This window comes from Dipteris shenzhenensis, chromosome 29 (genome assembly GCF_047967505.1).
Source record: "Dipteris shenzhenensis isolate YYH24624 ecotype China chromosome 29, Dip_SZ_1.0, whole genome shotgun sequence".
Lineage (NCBI taxonomy): Eukaryota > Viridiplantae > Streptophyta > Polypodiopsida > Gleicheniales > Dipteridaceae > Dipteris > Dipteris shenzhenensis.
Window position 1 is genome coordinate 34,304,065 of NC_141624.1, and position 21,316 is coordinate 34,325,380.

A 21,316-nucleotide genomic window follows, 5' to 3' on the forward strand; every position below is an offset into this window, starting at 1 on the left:
CAATTTCAGAAACCCCAAGGGCTGGAATGGGACAACAAGCTGAGCAAGTTGAGCAAGTTGAGCTACTATAGAGAACGTCTGTCACATGTTCATGAAGGCTCTTCATGGTCTTCCCAAAAACGTATGAAGCACCTCATCAAATAAATAGACTAAGGGTTAGATTAGTGTGGGCCAGAGGGACCACACACCTACATGGGCTGTGAATACATGCCCATTTGTGGGCAATTTCAGAAACCCCAAGGGCTGGAATGGGACAACTGCCAATATGCATGGGCCCACAACTTTTGAAGCCAATTCAGACCAGATCTAAGGCCACTGACATGGTTGGTCTTTCTGGCCAGGCCACTGGGGGGAGCAGGTACAGACTGCCTCCCTAGCCCTGTGGAGAGGGCATTTAATTGCATAATGTGGTAATTTATCCATTCAAAACGGATTATACAAGAGGTGAGAGGGTTAGAACTCAATCTCTAGCATCTGCAATATGACAGAAAAGCCAAGGGGGTGGTCTATAGTGCCATGATATCCCAAGTGGCGTCAGATGAAAAAACAGAGAGCAATCCCAAGTCCTCATGAATTGAGATCAATCTGTCTCGCACTGGTGCAAAGGACCCAGTACATCTCTCCCACTGACTCCTGATAGTGAAAATAAGATCTGCCCAGATTGAAGCCAATATATCAGCTGCAATGGATGGCCGCCTAAAACATGTGCACATGTCGAACACCAGATCCACCACAATGCAATGCTGGAAACCACCTTCCAAGCCAAACCTACCGGTGAAGAAGCTAGTGTATCCCTAGCTGGAATAGGAATGAAAAACAAAACCTGTGGATCCATGATGCTAAGATTTGTAGGACTATGTCTCAGATGGTGCTGCAATGAAGACAGCACGGTCACCAGCCTCGGACTCATATAAAGCAAAGGCACCAGGCCTACCAGCTAAAGTTGAAGCCTCCACGGGCACTCGAGGGAGAGGAGAGCAGCAGTCCTTGACACTTTTGCAGGCTTACAGCCCACATTTCGAAAGGGGTTTTGGGGCAAACACTTCTACCTTCCACCCACACTTTGTGGAGCTTTCTAGAGGTTGTATGTGCTGTACTTTCTGCTGTTCTTGGATAGATCGAAGTTTGACTACTTCATGCTGTTGCGCGGTGTGAGTTTGGACAGAGTTTGAAGGTCCTTTTGGCATCAGTATTCCATTGCAAGCTAGCGCCGGCTATTCTCTAACATCTCATTCCTAACTTTTTCAAATTCGTTTCTCTGTTGTCTAAAGGTTCAGAGCTTCATAGGGAGAAAGCATGTGTGTTGAAGGCCAACCCCCCAAAAGAATAGAGAAAACAAAATTCTGGCTTTCACAAAAACATATGCATTATTAAAAGCAGGTCAGCTTTGCCTTCACTTTGAGAAAACTGTAAAGAGTCAGATGAAGTTGCCCCTGTTCCTGAGAGGGACATATGCACACGTTCAGGCATCAATCTCAGTCATGAATACGTACCAGAAAAGCATTCCTGCAGTAGTTTTAGTTTCATAATCATCTTCGCCATCCAATTTCCTTCCAAGGGGAGCAAATCCGCCAAAAAGACCCCAGAATTCTCCACTGTCAGCATCAGCAACGAACTTGCCATCCTCTGGAAAACAGCATATGATGAAAGTTAGGTCTAGATAAATACTTGGAAACTAAAACAGGATGAGACAGTGGAAAACCCCATGCAATGTCACGTGTGTACCAATTATTGCCAGTTGACAATCTTTTTTATGAAAATTTTCCTTCAAATACTGTACAACATCCAAAGCCTTTGCACGCTGGTAAATATCTGTATTCGATCCATTGAACTGGAAGATCTTAGACTCGGTATCAAGCACAAACACATCCTCATGGCTGAGTGAAGATCTGGTAAATGGTACCTGTAGAGTAAATTCTTCAGTACTCTGACCACTCATACATTCTATTACAAACCTTCATATGTGAAGGGTATATAGCTCCGTTTGAATGAAGAAAAACACTGCATGCTGCATACCTCTTTTACACGAACTACATGTCTCCCTTTACACATGAATAGGCGCACTCCACCATCTGATTTTTTAGCGCCTGAAGGAACACCTTCTTCAGTTGGTATGAAACAAGGCTTGAAATAAGAGAGAAACTTGTCTGTCTCATAGCCTTCTACTTCTCTAAATTGTACTGCACGACCTCCAAGAGCTGCATCTAGTTCTACTGCCTTCACAGCTGCTGCAGCAGCCTCATCCTGACCGTATGTAATATGATAAAGAACATATTACGTACACATATCAAAGCAGGATTCCCATCATCATCATTTGAAACTACATAAACAACTCAATGTACAAAGCTACTAGGAAAAATTTATATTGCAAGGACAGATTTCCTTAATAAAAACAGAGAAGGTTGATTCAACTCACTTGACTTGTGCGTTTCCCTAGCCAATAGTGAATGTCATGGTGAAAGACCCCACTTTTCAAGGCATCAGTCTGTCAAGCAATGGAAAAGAAAAGAGAATATTCCCATCACTGATTGTATATAATTTCTAAGTACAAACAGCAACTACATTCCTAGATCAGAAAACAAAACACTTTAAATCTTCCCTTGACGTATTGAGAAGAGTTCAATTACAATTGTTTATATTGTAATTGAACCTGAAAAAGAGCAATTTAAAACTTGTCATGTCATATCCTTTGCCTCAAAAAAGAACTGAAAGAATAACTGCCGGAATAACGGCGTAGGTATTGTCTATATGAAAACAGATCGGCTGTATGGTTCTCTTTTTGAAGGATTGCAAATAGCACCAAATGTAAAGAAACTTGCCTGCAAAATCACATATGATTGTCCGGAACAAAATTTTCCATAATGCGACCTTGGTATAGCCACTGGACGAGAATTTTCTATTCGCCATATTTCTAACCCACTACAGAAAACGTTAATGGAAAACCTGATATTCTCCAGGTTCACATACAATTCCTGCCAAAAGTTTCTCCATCCTCCAACCATATCTAAAGGGTAGAATTTTGAAACCGAGGAGACTTTGGCCTATCTACAGAGTGGTTCTTTTAAGCTGGGATAATCCTTGTTAAATCAAGTCCAAATTCCTCAGTCTACTGTCTCCTTGCCTTGCACAGTAAATCACTATCTTTGAGTATTAGATTAAACTTAATATATTATTTGAATGTGAAGCATCTGTGCGAAAACTGAACGTTAGCAAACAGGTACAAAAAAATGTAACAAGGGGGAAGACAGGTTCTTGTTTTTCTTAAAGGATACGCTTTGTGGCCAACTCCCTGGAACGCTGGGTCCAAGTCTTTCATAGAGACAGCCATATTAGGTGTCCTCCAAGTGCCACTGCTGAAGGATATGGAGCTGCACATTGCGCATTTCATTTCATATATTATAAATTTTCTTTTAATCCATAAAATAAGAACAACAGACAGCACAAACTTGAGATAATTCTAGGCCATTAATTCAAATCTTTAAGACGTATTTTACTCAAAAACTGTATAAGAAACATCCACCTTGTTAGGATATAAATGCTCTAGAAAATTTTGCACTTTGAATTTCATGTTCAATCCATTCCAAATTTCTTCTTTCTTTCCAAATGAAGAGAAGAAGATGAACCTTTGAAGATTAGCATAGACATAATGTTCGTTGGTCAGGGAAAACAGCACCCCTCAGAATGAGGAAACACTGTGCGAGCAGGGAAATGAGGAAAGACAATAATGCCATGTCAAAACATGTCTTCACCAGTAGTGTGTGTGTGAGGGGGCATGAGAGGAAGAGGGGATTAAAGGGAGAGAATATGGGGACACAACGGAATCTGTTTGAAGTTTGGAAAGAGGAGGGGAGGCATGCATGGTCGGCAACATTTGCAAGAGCAACATTTCTGGCAGCTCTTGTACCATTTTCATGTTGTTCTTTGTTTCAACAAATTATAGGAATTCCTATGGGCACTAATTGTGCTGTCTTTTTAGCAAACTTGTATCTTTTCACTTATGAATTTGAGTTTATGCAACGTCTTATTTCTATCAACACCTGCCCTATCAATTTACATAACCTTAGCCAAGTTAGGCGTTTTATAGATGATTTATTTGCACCAGATGTTCCTGACTTTCAAGACTTTGTGTACAAAGACGCTTGTGCTTTTGGAGAAGGAATCTATCCTCGTGACTCTTGTGAACTGAACTGCACTTCAAGAGGGAATTCTTGGGTTTTTTTTAGATCTTAGACTTCTCAATCTACCGTAGGATTAGAGGTTGATATATATGATAAACGTGAACAACCTGAATATCGTGGTTTACACATTATAAAAATGCCTCACATTGACTAAAACATTTCTGATTTGGCAAAATATGGAGTCATTTCGTCCCAATTCCATAGATATTCCCGCCTTTGTACAACTAAGGAGTCTTTTATCACTCAATGTAGTAACTTGATCACTTTACCAATACACAAGAGGTATAATCCAATAAAAATAATGAAAAAAGTATGCACAATCTCCAATCTTAAGTCTTTTATCTACGGGGTATCGGCCTTAGGCATGTTTAGAATGATTGAACGTAAGCTGATAACAAAAAGCGGGGAGCTGAACAGCCCATTTTTCTTTTAGTTTCAAAAGAGAGTTTGATTGAGTTAAGAATGTGATCTTGCATCTTTGTAGGAAGCAGTACAAGAGGTTCATTTAGTTTGTTATGTTTTAAATAATTCATTCATTCTATGAATTTTTTTTCACTCCTACATGAGAGAGAGAGAGAGATTTTATTCCTGTTTTTTGGTCAATTTTGTTTCTTGATTTACTTGTTTATTCTTCTTTATTTCTTGTTTTCTTTCTCTCTCTTTTTTTGGTTGTATTTTAGTAAGCACTGGGTGTGCCCAAGAGACTCCACAGATCTTTGCTTATACTGGCGCACTGATGACGACATAAGTGTTGCTTTGCTTGCTAAGTATGTCTTCCTTTTGTTTTTCAAAAAAAAATTGTTACTTTTGTTCTTCTCTTTCTTTTTCTCTTTTACTTTCTTTGTAGAATTTTGGACTTTAGAACAACAAAAACTCTAACTTTGTACGATTGGATATATTCTAGTCTTACAAAGGTATATATAATACTTTCACCAATTGGTCTTCTATGGGTGTGATTATCCTCCGCATCTCAAGTCTGCCCACTAGGAAGGGTTTGACAAACAAGGGCCTATATCCAGCCTTATATGCTGGTTTGGGTGGCCCATGGGGCTGCCCACAATTTGCAAGTGCTGCCCATGTGGCAGCCATATTGCTGCCCACATGTCAGCTCCTCTCCATCCCCCTTCATCCCAACCTATGCTGTATGTCATGCTGCCCCATACACATGAGAAAGTAGAATGACATCTAAGGTCGATGTATGTGGAACCATGATATACGTAGCTTGTTTCTACGTGTGCCTGTAATGTGCAATGCACATTGGACAAAGTGACTTATGTGCTATGTCTACCCTTGGGTATGTAAGAGGAAGCATGGGTTTAGATTACCTGTGTGCCAAATTGTAAAGCACATAAATATATTGACCATTGAAATTGAGTGTCAATGTGTAGTGCAAAATCCATCTCCCTTTAAGTGCTCATCGATCAATTGCAAATATGATTGGCTCAATTGGTTTGTGAATCTTAAGGGATAATTAATTTACTTCATCACAAAGAAATCACAAAATCAATAGAACATGTGACATATGTTTATCCAAAGTCAAGTACTTTGGAGCTCAACTGAGCAGAACAAGGAGTATGCCCGAGATCTGAGGAATGCCCAATTTATTTGGGCTTAAATCATCTCAAAGCCAAATACAGGTAGCACAATGGCTGATCATTACTGACAGCTGTACAGATCAGCATGATAGTGTCATATATGTTCAAGTGTTAAATTTGATCACACAGCGAAACAACTCCACCTTCCATATACTTGAATTTCCTTGAAGATTCCCAAAATCTTCTCATATCTCTATCCACCTGCCATGATTGAATGAAAATTTTACGAGCACACACTAAGCCGTTCTTATTGTGCTTTTATTATTGATGGTTTTGGGTAGTATGAGAAGAGACCGGCAGTAATTCATTGTGCTCTTAGCCATTTCAAGGTGTTTGTTTTGTAATTCATTCATGGCAGGAGCCCTTTTCACATCTTTTATAGATCAAGATCACTTTGTTGGTTGGAGAAAGTTATTATTTTTATGCAATAGGATTATGATTGTATTTTGGAAACACTTTGGGATGAGAGAAGAGAAGCGCATCTTTTTCCCCTCTTTTTTTCATGTCTTTGCTAGGGCTACAATTGAAGAAAGTTAAAAATGTAGAAAGTTTGCTCTGTTATGCTTGTTAGGCATTACATCTTTTGGTGGATGATGAATCCATTTTGAAAAAATTAAGTGGCATTCTTTCTTGACGTCAAGATCATTTATCTCCTTGTCTCTCGTGTCATAGGTAATTCCTTAAAGTCACTCTCTCTCTCTCTCTCTCTCTCTCTCTCTCTCTCTCTTCCCCCCCACATCTTCATTGTCTCCTTTCCTGCGCTTTGCTTTTTGATACTTCTCAAATTGTAAGATTATCATTGTCATGGGAAGTGCCATTTCCCACCTGGCAAACTCATTTCCCGCATTTAGGTGGGGAATGTATCACCTATTGTGATGTAAAGATTATCTAAAAGAAAATCTATCCAAGAGCAAACATCTTCAACACTTACTGCCTTTGTATATCTTTTCTTTTTAGAATAAATGTCATGATCTTTATTATTTAGCCACAGACTCAAAACATAAAGCTATTTTCACAACTTTTAGGATTTTGCATCTACCTTTGTCAAATCTCAGTTTACAAAACTTCAGCAATTAGCTTTTTCATTCTAAACTTAACTATTTTTCTTGAATGCTTCAAGAGGAAATAATTTTTTTTACAATAGGAATCACTCCTACAGGGTCATTTAAATCCAGCTTGAATGCGAGGGGACATCTGCCTCCTTTAATACATCCCTCCAAAGTTCATGGACACTAGGCAACATGCCTTTGAAGCAGTAGCTTAGCCATTTAGAGGCATCTGTCAAAGTAGTCTCACAGGCAACTGCAATTACCCCGAAGATAATTGGAGGAATTACTGGTGAAAGTATTACCCCAAAGATAACTGGAGGAATTACTGCTAGTGGAAATATATGTGGAGCAGCCACAAGGATCTCACTGCCGGTTTGATGTGAGATTGGAACAAATCCCAAGGGCAAGGTGCTCAGTAGGATCCAAGCTGTCCTCAATTTTCGAGGGGGACAAGTAGATGGCCATCTATTAGACGGATGATGACACTGACATTTGTGGAGTCAACAAGAGGGTTACAAAAACTTTTGCCTATATGGAAAACTGCATTCAGAGATTCCACTTGGCAGTCAAATTCACAATTGTATGACTTCATGGATGAACTTGTCGATGGTACCTGGATTGCACGAAGATGCTGGCATGTTCGTGATCAGACTTGCGGTACCATAGGTGATTGATTGTTGCTGCACAGAAAGAACTGTTCCAAGATGGTATGCTTGTACGGAGCCAGATTCGGAAGAGCAGGAGCTGCATTGTCATGGACTGGAATTCGAGGACGCCTTCGACTTGTTCCTAAGAGTTTCTTCGTGGGAGCTGATCGAGCATTTGCATCAGCATGTGGGTGTCATCCCACAGTGGGTTGGAGAGAGGGTGTGTTTGAATAGACTGATCACCCCCGCATCGAGGAGGACGTGGGGCCGATGACATAAAACATAGGTTGGAATGAAAGGGGATGGAGAGGAGCTGACATGTGAGCAGCAATCTGACTGCCACATGGGCAGCATGTGCACAGCCTTCTTGGGTTAATTTATGGGCAGCCACTCAGACCAGTATATAAGGATGGCTATAGGTCCTTGTTTAGGACAAATGGGCTGACACGATGCTCAGCCAAATGCGGCCGGCACAGGGGTTGTATGGGCCCCAAGAGCAGCTGGTTGGCCTAGTCTAGGTTGGTAAAATAGGCCAGCAAAGTCTGCTGGTAGTGGCAGGTCAGTGGACATAGTAGGTCAACTAAAGAGGGAAAAGTGCCCCTAACTGGCTTATTAAATTACATTGGTCACTGCTGAATTATATCTATAATTCTAATACCCCCCTGCAGTGCCAATATCATGTACAAGGCTGATTAATCACCAAACGGATATAAGTTCAGGACACTGCGAAATGCCTCAAACTTTTCACGTGGTAGTGCTTTGGTGAAAATATCTGCAACATTGTCATGTGTGGACACAAAGATCATACTGATCTCTCCTGCATGCAACTTCTCTCTGACGTAGTGATAGTGAACCTCAATGTGCTTCGTGCGAGCATGAAACACTGGATTCTTTGCCACTGCAATGACACTCTGACTATCAGTGAGAATTGGAGAAGGACCCTCCAATGACAGATGAAGATCAGCAAATAGACGTCGCAGCCAGACACATTCAACTGTTGCTGTGAAAGCTGCCATGTACTCAGCTTCACATGATGAGGTAACTACTGTAGATTGTTTCTTGCTCAGCCAAGAAATGCAAGATTTACCCAAAAAGAAACAATTGCCACTAGTGGACTGCCTAGTGTCATAATCACCAACCCAATCTGAATCACTGTAGGCATGCATCTGCAAGTCACCCCCCCTGGGAAATAACAAGCCAAAAGACTTCGTGCCCTGCAAATAACGGAAGATGCGCTTAACTGCCTGCCAATGCATAGTTTTTGGACTATGCATATACTTGCTCACCTGAGATACTGCAAACTGAATATCAGGTCTAGTGTTGCAGAGATATATGAGGCATCCAACAACCTGACTGTAAAGTGTGGCATCAACTAATTCTCCTGTATCATGCATTGTGAGTTTCAGCCCCGGCTCCATGGGAGTGGCTATGGGCTTACAATCATGCATGTTAAATCTATCTAAGAGTTTCTGCACATGCTTGGACTGAGACATAACAGTGCCACGTCTCTCTTGAGAGAACTGGATCCCCAAATAAAAGTGAAGTAGTCCCAAATCTGACATGTCAAAATTGGTCTGCAAATCAGCTTTGAAATCTGCAATATTATCTTCATTGGACCCTGTGAGCAGTAAGTCATCGACATAAAGAAGGATGACTAAAACTTCCCCCCCATCCATCTTAATGTAGAGGGTGCTCTCAGTAGGACTATTGTGTAGCCCCTTGCTTGTCAAAAAGGCATGAATCTTGGCATACCATGCACGAGGGGCCTGTTTCAGCCCATACAAAGCTTTGTTTAGCTTGCATACCTGAAGTGCATTTGCTGTAATTTCAAAGCCTGGAGGTTGTTTGACATAAACCTCTTCCAACAAGTCTCCATTTAAGAAGGCTGTTTTTATGTCCAACTAATGAACATTCCACTCAAAATGTGCAGCCATTGCAATAACAAATCGGATGGTGGTCATCCGGGATGTAGGAGCAAAAGCCTCCTCATAATCTATGCCCTTTTTCTGAGCATAGCCTTTAGCAACCAGCCTTGCCTTGTATCTGTCAATGGAGCCATCTGGCTTCCGTTTCACCTTGAAAACCCATCGTGTGCCAATGGCATGTTTACCTGGTGGCAAGTCTACAACATCCCAAGTCTAATTTTGCTTAATGGACTGCAACTCATCGTGCATGGCATTCATCCAATGCACATTGTCATTTGCTTCTTCGAATGTTGCAGGCTCCTCATCGAGAAGAGTACCTGCATATGCTGATTCCACTGAATTAGCACCTTCCATGTGCCTTGCTGCACTACAAGTCCTGCCAGGTAATGGAGCATCAATCTTACTCTCCATGAGAGTCTGTAACAGCCAGTTTGGGACTGTTTTTGCTGCATGTATGTCTGCAATTTCTTGCTGAACTACCTGTTCCATTGCCTGTGGAGGTGGCAAGACATCCTGTGGCTGAACTGGAGCATCGGGAGGTGAGGTGGCTGTAAATTCTAATTTGCATCAGAAATATCAGCAGGGGAACCCAAGGCAATGGGTAGCATCCCCTCAAAAACATCCTCTGAAGAAGAAGGCATATGAAATTCAGCCTGAGTGTGAGCTGAATTTTCTGCAAATATCACATCTCTACTGACAATGATCTTGCGTGTAGCAAGATTGTAGAGACAGCACCCCTTTGCTTTCTGCACTGTACCCAACAAATATGCACTTAATTGCCTTATCTGACAACTTATGCCGAAATTCAACTAGCACATGAGCATATGCAAGGCATCCAAAGACTCGAAAATGATCCACTGAAGGCTTTCTCCCATTCCAGACCTCATAGGGAGTTTTTGTTTTCAAAGCTTTAGTGGGAGCCCGATTTAAGATGTAGTTGGCACACATTAGACCTTCAAGCCAGAATTTGTGAGGCATGTGTTTGCTTTTCAGCATACATCTGTCCATCTCCATAAGAGTTCTATTTTTCCTCTCAACTTTACCATTTTGCTGAGGGGTCAGCCTCACTGTGAGCTGATGCACAATACCCTTGCCTTTCAGAAAAGCATCAAAATCTGCAGACAAGTATTCCCCACCTCTATCTGTGCGCAATGTCTGTATCTTGAGTCCAGTTTCATTTTCAAACATGGCTGAAAAGTGTTTAAACACCATGAACACTTCTGATTTGCGCTTCAACCCAAAGACCCAAGTGAAATTGGAGTAATCATCAATAAAAGTAACAAAGTAGAGATGACCACCCAATGATGGAGTCCTCATGGGACCACAGACATCACTGTGTATAAGCTGTAATTTCCGGACAACTTTAACTGAACCATCCTTTTTGAAGGGAAATCTATGCATCTTGCCTAAAATGCACCCTTCACAAGCATGTGGAGGAGGTATCTCAAGAGGTGGCAATGCATCAACCATAGAGTGCTTCTGAAGTGTCATTAAGCTATTGTAATGCATGTGGCCATATCGGGCATGCCATAATTCTGCATTCTGCATGGCAGCAGTAGGAGTAGAATGGGCTGCTCTTTTCTCAAAAAGATCAAGCTGAAAAAGCCCACGCAGCAGAGTACCAGATAATCTCAAGGCATAATCATTTTCCTTGTCTCGGATAGCACATTTGTCATCCTCAAAGATGACCTGAAATCCAGCCCTGTTAAGAGTGGACACTGAAAGGAGATTCTTGGTGATACCAGTCACATACAAGACATATGAAAGTCTGAAAACTGAGCCATCAATGGCAGTAAGCTCAACTTCTCCTGTGCCACGTACTGAATATGGCGAGTTGTTGGCACAAGTGACTTTCTTACCAACGGGAGGTGGATGCAAAGAAGTAAAGAGACACTTCCTAGAAGTGATATGCTTGGAGGCACCGCTGTCAAAATACCAAGTATTCAGTGTTTCATTGACACTGAAAGCTGATGCATCCGTAGAGGGGTCATAACTGCAAGTCAAAAAGGCATATGTATCATCATTACAAGTGGCTGTACTATCCCGAGCATCTGGAACAGCCAGCCTAGAATCTGAAATGCAAGATAAAAAGGCATAATCCTGTCCAAGAAAGTTGGCTGCAGCATCCCCACTGTATGATGCATGAGGAGCTGAATCTGAAACAGCCATACCGGAGCTGTTTTTCTTCTCTTTTGCAAGCCTTTTCCTGCATTCTGCAATGTGATGACCTGGCTTTTTGTAGTAATGAAAAAAACCCTTCTTCTTGGGCTTACTTGCATCATTTTTAGCCTTTTATGAAGGCTGTCCTGACCCACTAGACGGCTGATTTACTGATGTCTTTGCCTGTCCCTTTGTTTTTGACTTGAACTTTGAGAGCATAGCCTGTTCACCTGCACGTGAAGCCAAGTTTTTCCTGGTCTACTCTTCCTGAAGCAGAAGCCCTATCAACTCATGAAAAGTGAGAGGATTTGTACCCCCCCTCAATGATAAGTTCAGCAAGGTATGAAAGCTGAGATAAGACTCAGGAAGAGAATTCACAGTGGTGGTAATCATCTCTGAATCAGGAATAATCTCATCAATGTTCAATAATTGCTCTCTGAGATCCTGTAGCTTTGTGAGGTGGACTGACATGGAGTCACCCTCTTCCATATGTGTATTACTTAACTCTCTTTTCAAGAAAGATACCCTTGCATCATTCCGGGCTGCATACATGCTTTCTAAGATATCCTACGTTGCCTTCGAGGTCTTACACGACCCGATATGCAGGATGATATATCTTTTCACTGAAAGAGAGATGCATGACAAAGCTAAGGCATCCCGTGAATCCCATCTCTTCTGCTCTGAAGTAGTGGCTATAGCTGCACCAACAACTTGTTCTACAGCTGCACCCTGTGCACGACCTCTTTCACCTCCTTGCTGGGGAGGGGTATTAGGTGCCATATCTGCTGGTCGGATCTCACCCCCATTCACATAATCCCATAAATTGCGAGAAATCAGAATATTGCGCACCATAAAACTCCAGAGGGAGTAGTTGGTACCATCCAACTTGTCTTCCTGTGAAAGACCACCGAACTGGAAATCATTTTGATTTTGATGGGCCATATCTGAGAAAGAGATTTTAGCAGATACAAGACTGAATTCCCTTACTGGGAATGAAATGCACAACTCCCAAAAAACACAGCCAAGCACTGGCTGTAAATGCAACTCAGATTTCTGCACTTGCACTGTCAGAAATCTGTCCAAGCATCAAAAACTCTCCAGAATCTGCCAAAAGTGCTGCAAAACACATCAAGAAAAGCAGTATGAACTGAAATCTCCAAAATTGCTCTCCCAACACAAAAGCCCCAAAATAGGCCCAAAATTGCAACCAGAAAGGGGCAAATTGATCAAAAGCCCCAAATGTTGCAAGAATTGCGCTCTATCTGCAAAAGCCCCAAATTTCACTGCGAAATTGCAGTGTAATCACAAAATCCCCAAATTTATGCAAGAAATTGTACTGCAAAACTGAAAGCCCCAAATTTCGAGCTTGAAATTGCAACCAGAAAGGGGCAAAAGCACAGAAAGCACCAAATTTTACAATTTCAACAGAAAGCCCCAAATTTTTGGGCTAAACCTCTAAATCTGCCTGCAATGTCTGCTTCACAAGCAACAATGAACCCGAAGATACCCAAATGACTGCAAATGTCTGTACAAATACCACCAGATCTGTTGGTACGGTGAGTACGAATGAGCAGATTCAAGATGTACGAAGAAGTACAGATGTATGGTGCAATTACGTATGATGAGTTGTACTGAAGCAGGACCGTACGACAGGTACGCACAAGTACATCCAGTACAGTGACTAATCGTACGATCGCAATCGCAGGTACGAACGGGGAATAGTACAGTCGCAATTACGGACGTCGAGTTTGCAGGTATGCTGGTACGAGCGTCAACGCAGGTAAGGCTGGTATGGCGCTATTGCATGTACAGTATGGGTACTACAGTACGGACAGCGAAGTTGTACGACGAACGTACAGAGCGATCAGGAAAGAAGCGCATGTACGGACGACGAACAGTAGATTCGAGCAGGTACGGCAAGACTGTACGAAAGGTACGAAAGCAGCAAGTACGCACTGTATGGCAGGTACAAGCAAGTACGGTCACAGCACTTATGGCAGATGCGAGCAGGTACGGTAGGTACTGACGACAAGACTGCAGCTGACGAAGGTACGAGCAGCAAAGAGAGCTCGCGGGAGCTTAGAGCAGGTCCTAGAGCACGATCTGCTCTGATACCAAATGTAAGATTTGGGGGGGAGAGAGAGAGAGCAAGAGAGTGAGCTGAGAGCTAAAAGCTTGAAAGCTTAGTTGCAATAGAAGAGTGTGAGAGTACAACTGAAAGAGTGAGAGAGAAGGTTTTGTCCTAGTGACAAAACCTTAGAAGTCACTAACCATAGTTAGTGGACTAACTGCGGTTAGGGAAAAAAACCTCTTAAAAGGAAAAGTGCCCCTAACTAGCTTATTAAATTACATTGGTCACTCCTGCATTATATCTATAATTCTAACACATACCATAGAATTCAATCTTAAGATGGATTTCTTGGTTTTTGGCTTTTACACCAAACATTGTGTTCAACTCATCCCATGCATCCTTGGCATGATCCTTAGAGTCTATATGATGAATTATGTTTGGACCCAAGTGCAATCCAATGAGTGATAGTGCTGCTTCATCTTTTTCCTTCCAAGCATTATTTTGTGCAATGGATATGTCTTCTTTTACAGTCTTCCAAAGCTTTTGGTGCATCAGGAGATATCTCATTTGTGTAGACCATGTGTGAAATCCATCCCCGGTGAACTTCTCAACAGTTGGGGTGCGGATTGCCATTGCAAAGGTCTTACCAGTTGATGATACTTTCAAATCTGGCAGTGTCTAATTGCATACAGAAAATCTGAGTTGACAGGCGCGTAGAGCTTGAAAAACTGGTTATTTTTCCTTTTTGGAGCGTGTGCAAATTCCTCTTGGATTCCAAGTTACATCTTGTCGAAGTTTTTGTGAAGAAAAGGCCTTTGATGATGTGGCACAAGAATTGACATGCTGAATTCCATATTGTGCTTAGCAAGGTACTATGTGCTTAGGTGGCACTGTAGTGACCTATTACCCCAGTTTAGTTAACCCACAGTTACTTAAATTGTACCAAGGTTCAACTATCCTGAACAATTAACTTAACCGCAATTAAAAAGTTACCACTTTATCTGCCACGTGGCATTTTGTGGTGAGACCTTGGAGAACATACATCATTGGAAAATTTTGACGTTGTAGAGGCGCGACGACGACGACGACGACGGAGATGCATTGGCCACGGATGGGGCACGAGAGACTGTCGTGAAGGCAATGCAAATTGCTCTGGATCCGGGAGCCCGTTGGCTTATTGCTGTTTGTGCGTGGCTCGGCGGTTGTCGCCGCTCTTCGTTGGAGACGTTCGTTGTTGGCCTGAGAGAGTCAACGGGCTGCTGGGTCTCATTGGAGCATGGGCACTTGTTGACGCTGCTGGAGATCGCTTGTTGAAGGTGTGCCGTGTGCAAGGCTTATCGTCCTCGTTGTCAGTGCAGAAGATGTTGGAGCATTGGCTTTGTATCCACACTTATATGCTGTTGATACGAAGAGGTAGATGGGCTGCCGTGAGCTTTAGAGCCCGTGAAACGTGGAGTTTCAAGGTCGTTGGAGCGTCGTTCATTGGTGGTCGTCAGACTGTAGAAGTTGGGATTCACGACTGAGCCCTCTGTTGCGTAGCTTCAAGCGGGTGGATTCCAAATTGTAGCTCAGGCGCTGAGTCTCCTATCAATTGCAGGAGCCCGTGAGCATTGCTGCAGCTGTTAATGTTGAGGCTATGGAGGATAGGCGTAGAAGGAGATGGTTGGCTAAGGTCGTAGAAGGCAAGGGGCCGTTGAAGTCCATTAGCCCGTTCAATGGAGCTGCGTCAAGCAACTCCTACTCGCCGAACGCTACCACAAAAGTTACTAGCAGGCTCAAGCTAGCCAAGCCATTCAGCGCTCCAAGACTAGACTGTGTGTTCGAGAAACAAAGCTCAAGACAGCAGAGCATGCAACTACCTTAGTAAACGGCATCTTCACCTTGCATTGTGCAAAGTAGAACTCTCTTTAGATGGAAACTCTCCAAGAAGAACTCTCAAATCTCTCAACAAGAAACACTCAAACTCACAATGAACTCAACTCTCTAAATGAAGAACTCTCGAGATCTAAAACTAATCTTACATTCTAAAACTAATCTAGGAATGGAAGCAATCCTAGTGAACTACTAATGAGCTAAACTAGGAGAGCTAAACCTATGCTCTGATACCATGACAAAACATGTGTGCCTCAGGATCTCTAGAGCACTCTAAGGTGGATGGAACCTATGTGAAGACATGATGAAGAGAGTGCTCATGACATGTACCTCAAGTCAATTAGGTTCCAAGATAGATTAGCTTGGACTCATAAAGAGAATCTTGAGATAGTGCTAAAGTGCTTGATTGATATTACTTCAAATGAACCTCCCTTTTATAGGTGAGGGTACTTATATCCATTTGCTTGCTCACATGTGGGATATCTCCTCCATGCCATGTGGCAGCTTTCCCTTTACTCATACCTTTGCTCTACATGTGCTCATGGCACCACAACTCTCAACACAGAATGCTCGTCTCACTTACAAGAGATACAAGATGGACCACTTTAGAGTAGACATATATTCAATGTGTCATGCATCACTTTCTAATTTCTTAGTCTTCAAGATGCACTAGACATCACAAGCCACTACGAACGTCAACAAGCAACAATGGAAAAGGGATGGCATTGTCAAGGAATGAATGGATTGGAATTGGAATAGAAGAAGAATGAAGAAGAGCTCCCTGAAGAATGGTCCAAGTGTTGTCTTCTCACAAAAATATTTTGATTCTCCATCCCACATGGGTTTGCAATTAAGACCCACAAGTTTTCTACAAAATGTGTGCTTATATCTCCCAGGCTAAAGGCAGATTTTCCATCTCTAGCCTTGCTCCTACTGGTCTGGTTGTAACTACCCTTTAAAAAACGTGTGAATTGTCAAAAATTTTCAACCACCTGACAGCCTTGCTGGACAAAGAAATCAAAAGATTAAGGATTATTATAGCAAGTGATTTTGCACTCATTTTCGTATTTGAGAGTTGCCACCCTATACAGTGATGAACATGAGTCATAGCATGTTCGGCTGTAAATACAGCTATGTTTTGCTAAGCGGATCACCACTAGGGTGGCATCCTAGAACATAAGCCATCTCTGACTATTTGGAGGTAGAGCATTTGCAAACATAACAAAGGGGGGGAGGAGGAGGATGCTATATCCTCAGAGAGTGAGTTGAATTCATGCGGTACAAGTCTCAGATTGAAAAACCTGAAAGCAAGATCCTGGTATCATTTAACATGGCATTAAATCACAGCAAGATAGATTAAGGACTTCAAGGCAGGCATTTGAGAGAAATGAAGGGTGAGTACCAGTAACAGTGAAGAGAAAATGGCGAATGCTCAAGCAGGGAGCAATTAACAAAACGACAGGAACAACCACCCAGAAAGCCAATGTATGAGCAAGAGGACAAAGACAATGTGTGCAGGAAATAAGTGAGCTGGCATCGATTTTAGTAAGAGACGATCATCCACAGGTTATCTTTCCATGCTTGGAAGTTCTCCTGTGAACTGGATGACAAAAACACGTTGCAAGGACCCAAGCGTACATGCAAACAACCTGAATTCAGCAATTGATGCAAGTTTCATTAACGGAGATTAGCACCATTGGTCATTTACAAGGATGATCAAGCTGTAAACTGGAAGAATCCAAGAATGAAGCACATTGAATTGAAGTTTTAGGGAGAAAGTGAGAAGAGATGAAGTCAAACGGCAGCATTGGACAAGCAGTGAGATGTTTTAATCCATGGGAGGCGAATTAGAGTGTTTTGAGACAGAAATATGCAGAACTGCCAGTAGAAGTTTGGGGCGGGATGTCTAGTCTTAATCTGTTAGCTCATCTCTTCAGCTTGCATTTATTTTAATTTGTGGTTCATGCTTCTGTGAATAAATCGTGTCTTTACTAAGGAGAACTTCTGGCCTTTTTAATGTACGATTTCTTACTCCCTGCACCAGGATTTGAAAAGCAAACTCTACTTCTTTAAGAATCGCTGTACGCGTTTCATGGATTGGATCTCCGACGCTTAAACCAAACTGGGATATTAAACTATTGCTCTCATACGAAGGGACTGGAAGTCGAATATATATTACGTTGATTCTTTTAATATGGAAGAGGACGGCCTGGAACTAGAAGATGCTTTAAGGATTGAGATAAGATTAAAGGGACATTGCCATTAATTTTTACTATTATATATAGTCCATATGCGTTTGGCACCTTTTGACGGTCTCCGTCTATTATTTAAAATTGAAGACAGTCTCTCGTTACAGAACGTTTAGATGGGCGGATTCCGATCTCCTGTAGAAGTTGCTTGTCAGTGATTCTGATCATTATTCTACCTATGTAAAGAGGATTTCCGTGATCCATTGGAAATTGCGAGTTGACGTAATGGATTGAAAATTCATTGTGGACTTCCAAGGTCGTATATCATATATTGAACCGATAGGACGAGGATGAAAATCGAATACAAATCGCCGAACCGGGGCTGCGCAAATGTTTCCTCGAAGATCGGAGGTATTACCACTGGCATAATACTACAACAAATGTACGAACCACATTCGGCAGCTGCGATTGTGCCAAAGAGGTCCAACTACCAGTCCATAAAAACGAAAGCGTTAACGAAAAATATTGACGTCTTACCTGGAGCACCTGGACGAAGGAATGAGGTGATCGCAGTCGCTTAAAGCAGCTGGGTGGGTGATCGGAGCAGCTTGGCGAAGGCAAGGAGCGCGGTGGATGAAGGCAAGAGGCACCTTGGGACGGAACGATCCGATCTAGAGAGAGGGGAGGTGTGGATGGATCAGGGCAAAGAGGCTAGGATGGATCGGAGCTAAGGAACGGCAGAGGGAGTGAGAGAGAGAGAGGTGTTGATCGACTTGGAGCTACTGGGCGGTAGTGGATGGAGCAGGAAAGCGCAGCTTTTGATGGGAAGTGAGATGCGAATTGTGCTTGAAGAGGAAGAAGAGGGAGGATCAACAGTAGCAGAAGCAGCAGTTGATAGTGGCAGGTGGTAAAGGGAAGAAGCCGAAGAAATTTAGATTCGAGGAGGATGAGGAGATGCAGATGATTAGATGAAGATGAAGAGGGAGAGGCAGAGGACGATGATGGCGATGGAGTTTGAAGCAAAAAACCACTGGAGTAGAGACTAATTCGAGCTTGGTGGTTGGTCCCTCGCACCGCCCTCCTCGCTGTAGCTTGCCAGCTTTTGCGATGGAAAGGAGGAATGGCATATCCGGCTAGCTTTTCGCAATTTTCTGAGTGTCTTGCTTTGGACAGAGGAGGGGGTCAGTAGCTTTCACTGCAGAAAACCGCTCGTGGAGAGTGGTTCCAGCGGTTGACGATTGCTTTAATTTACCCTGCGAGGGAGGGGTGGTCATGTGGGTGTGGGCTCGAGGGTGATGGAGATGACGAAAGGGAAAGAAGGGGGAGGGCGGGAAGGAAGGCAGGGAGGGGTCCAGGGAGGTGGGGAAGCAGGGAGGTGGTGGGATGCAGAGCAGGTAGAGCAATGGTGGAGCTGAGATGGAAAAGTGATAGGAGAAGAAGAGGAGCAGCAGAGGAGGGTGGTGAGAAGTGGTGTGGGATGCAAAGCAGGTGGTGATCCACTGGTGAAGCTCAGATGAGAAGGTGATGGGAATGTGATAGGAATGTGAAGCTGAGATGGAGATGGAGATGGAGGAGAAAAGCTTCATCATCACCTCCATTGTACACAGTTTGCAGAGGTTGGGCAGGGTAGTCTCTGACTCTAATTGCAGAGGCATGCACTACTCTGTCATCTCCTCCTCCTCCTCCTCCTCCTCCTCTCACCTTCCCATCTCAGCTCCACCACCCGAGGAGGAGCAGCAGCAGATAGGTTGGGCACATGTGTCTCTTTCAATAGCATTCCGTCAAGCAGATTCCTACCAGAGGCAATCGGATTTAGGGGCACATGTCAGCCTGAAGCTCATCGGACCCTGTCGGAGCTACGGGCACATGTAAGGATTGAAATCCGGTAAGTGAGAGAAGCATTCCTATTCGATATCCCTGCCTGCCTGTGTAGTCCGATTGCATGAATCCGGCATCTGATTGCCTTCCGGTAGGCTTCCGACTACCTGAACCATGCCTGAACCACCCCAAAAAGGCTGCATGTGCCCAGGGTGAGAGGAGGAGCAGAGTGGTGCCGAGAGATGGTGGGATTCAAAGCAGGTGGCTGTACTCACAGCAGGTGGCTCCAGAGGAGGAGGTGCCATTGGAGGCAGTGTTCCAATGCAAAAGTAGATGCCGCAAGAGGCAATGGTGAAATGCAAAGCAGGTGCCTCTCAAGGATGCAAAGCCAAGTCCCTGAGATTGGCATTCCATTAGTCATCTTGCTTATGAGATGCTATCGGAATTACGGGCATATGGCTACCGAAAGTTGGCTGGACCAAACTAATGGACACATGATCTTATCCGATGCTATCGGAATTACGAGCATATGGCTACCGGAAGTTGGCTGCACCTTATATTATATCAAACTAATGGACACATGATCTTCTGGGATGCTATCGGAATGACGGGCATATAGTTACCGGAAGTTGGCTGGACCTTATATAAAACTAATGGGCACATGATCCGATAGGAATCCGAAAGGTAAGCACACGTCTGTCGGAGCTTTGGAGTGTCAAGCATCAAGCAGGATACTAGCTTCCGATTAGAGTCCGAGTGTTGCCGGAAGTGCCCAAAGTCGGAAGAAATTCATGGCAAGTGCCCAACCTCCTTTTTGCATCCCATCATCTCTCAACCACCACCCTCATCCTCCCTTCTCAAAGTTATTTTTTCTGCATCTCTCTTTTCCGCCTGCCTTTTGCACTCCCCATCTCCCCCCCCCCGCCCCTTCCCCCTTTTTTGCCCCCGCGTCTTCCTTCCCCCCGATGCATTTTGCGCGCATGTCAAGTCTCTTTTTTACCACCCGCCTCCGACAAACGAAAGGTGCCGTCTTTTCTCCTTTTTCGACAGTCGTCCCCAATCCCCACTCGAATTTTGGAGGCGATCGCCTCTGCACTTTGTTGCCGTTGGACAGAACGTGCAACCTTTTCTCGACAGATGCGATCGTCCATCCTTACTCGGCAGCCGAGATCAACGATTCCAGCTTCCATCGATGCTTCTCTAGATCTTCTAAATTGTACATACACCTCGTACAACTCTGCCAATATTTTCATTATTTCCAATATTTTCATTATTTCTTTGTTTGAAAAGATGTCTTTATGATTTGGGTCTCTATTTTTCAATTGCTTTTTCCCAGTTTTTTTCTTACATTCCTAGCATGTGAAAATCTGACATGGGAAACATTCTTTTGCTATAAAATTTAGGCCACCCATGGAGTGGAGGAGAAAAGAGGAGCTCAAGATTTGCACAAATAAGCTACCGGAAATGCTTGCAAAATGCAGAATTACACACTAATTAGTACCTAAGTAAACAACAACAATTACCTCAAACTCCACAGTTCACAAGTCAACTTTGATGTAAACCTTTAAACCTACTAGAATGAATTGCCTACACGGCAAAGCCAATAAACACACATTCACCTACTCCATACCACATCACCAAGAAAAGCAAGAACTCATATCCATAGGGAGGCAAAATAAACTTATAGTACACCTACACTATTGGCTACGTCAATAACAGGACTGACAACTATCTACCAATAGCCCCTGTTCATGTCATATATTGCCTCACCAAGTGAAGCTCAAGAGATTCTCCTTGAGGTTGCTCTTACCT

General features: G+C 43.1%; 1 protein-coding gene across 1 annotated transcript in view; it reads right to left on the reverse strand.

Annotated features, from left to right (window-relative positions):
* Window positions 1-19,142, reverse strand: part of LOC147882748 (villin-4-like) — a 35,052-nt gene extending 15,910 nt beyond the window's left edge. Inside the window, exons 1-7 of the mRNA XM_087400273.1 lie at window positions 18,224-19,142; window positions 3,273-3,368; window positions 2,820-2,919; window positions 2,417-2,485; window positions 2,017-2,244; window positions 1,726-1,903; window positions 1,494-1,626 (exon numbers count right to left, since the gene is read on the reverse strand). Of these exons, the coding sequence (XP_087256399.1) occupies window positions 1,494-1,626; window positions 1,726-1,903; window positions 2,017-2,244; window positions 2,417-2,485; window positions 2,820-2,919; window positions 3,273-3,328 (764 nt within the window). The 5' untranslated portion in view covers window positions 3,329-3,368; window positions 18,224-19,142. The remainder of the gene's footprint in view (window positions 1-1,493; window positions 1,627-1,725; window positions 1,904-2,016; window positions 2,245-2,416; window positions 2,486-2,819; window positions 2,920-3,272; window positions 3,369-18,223) is intronic.
* Window positions 19,143-21,316: the final 2,174 nt, after the last annotated feature.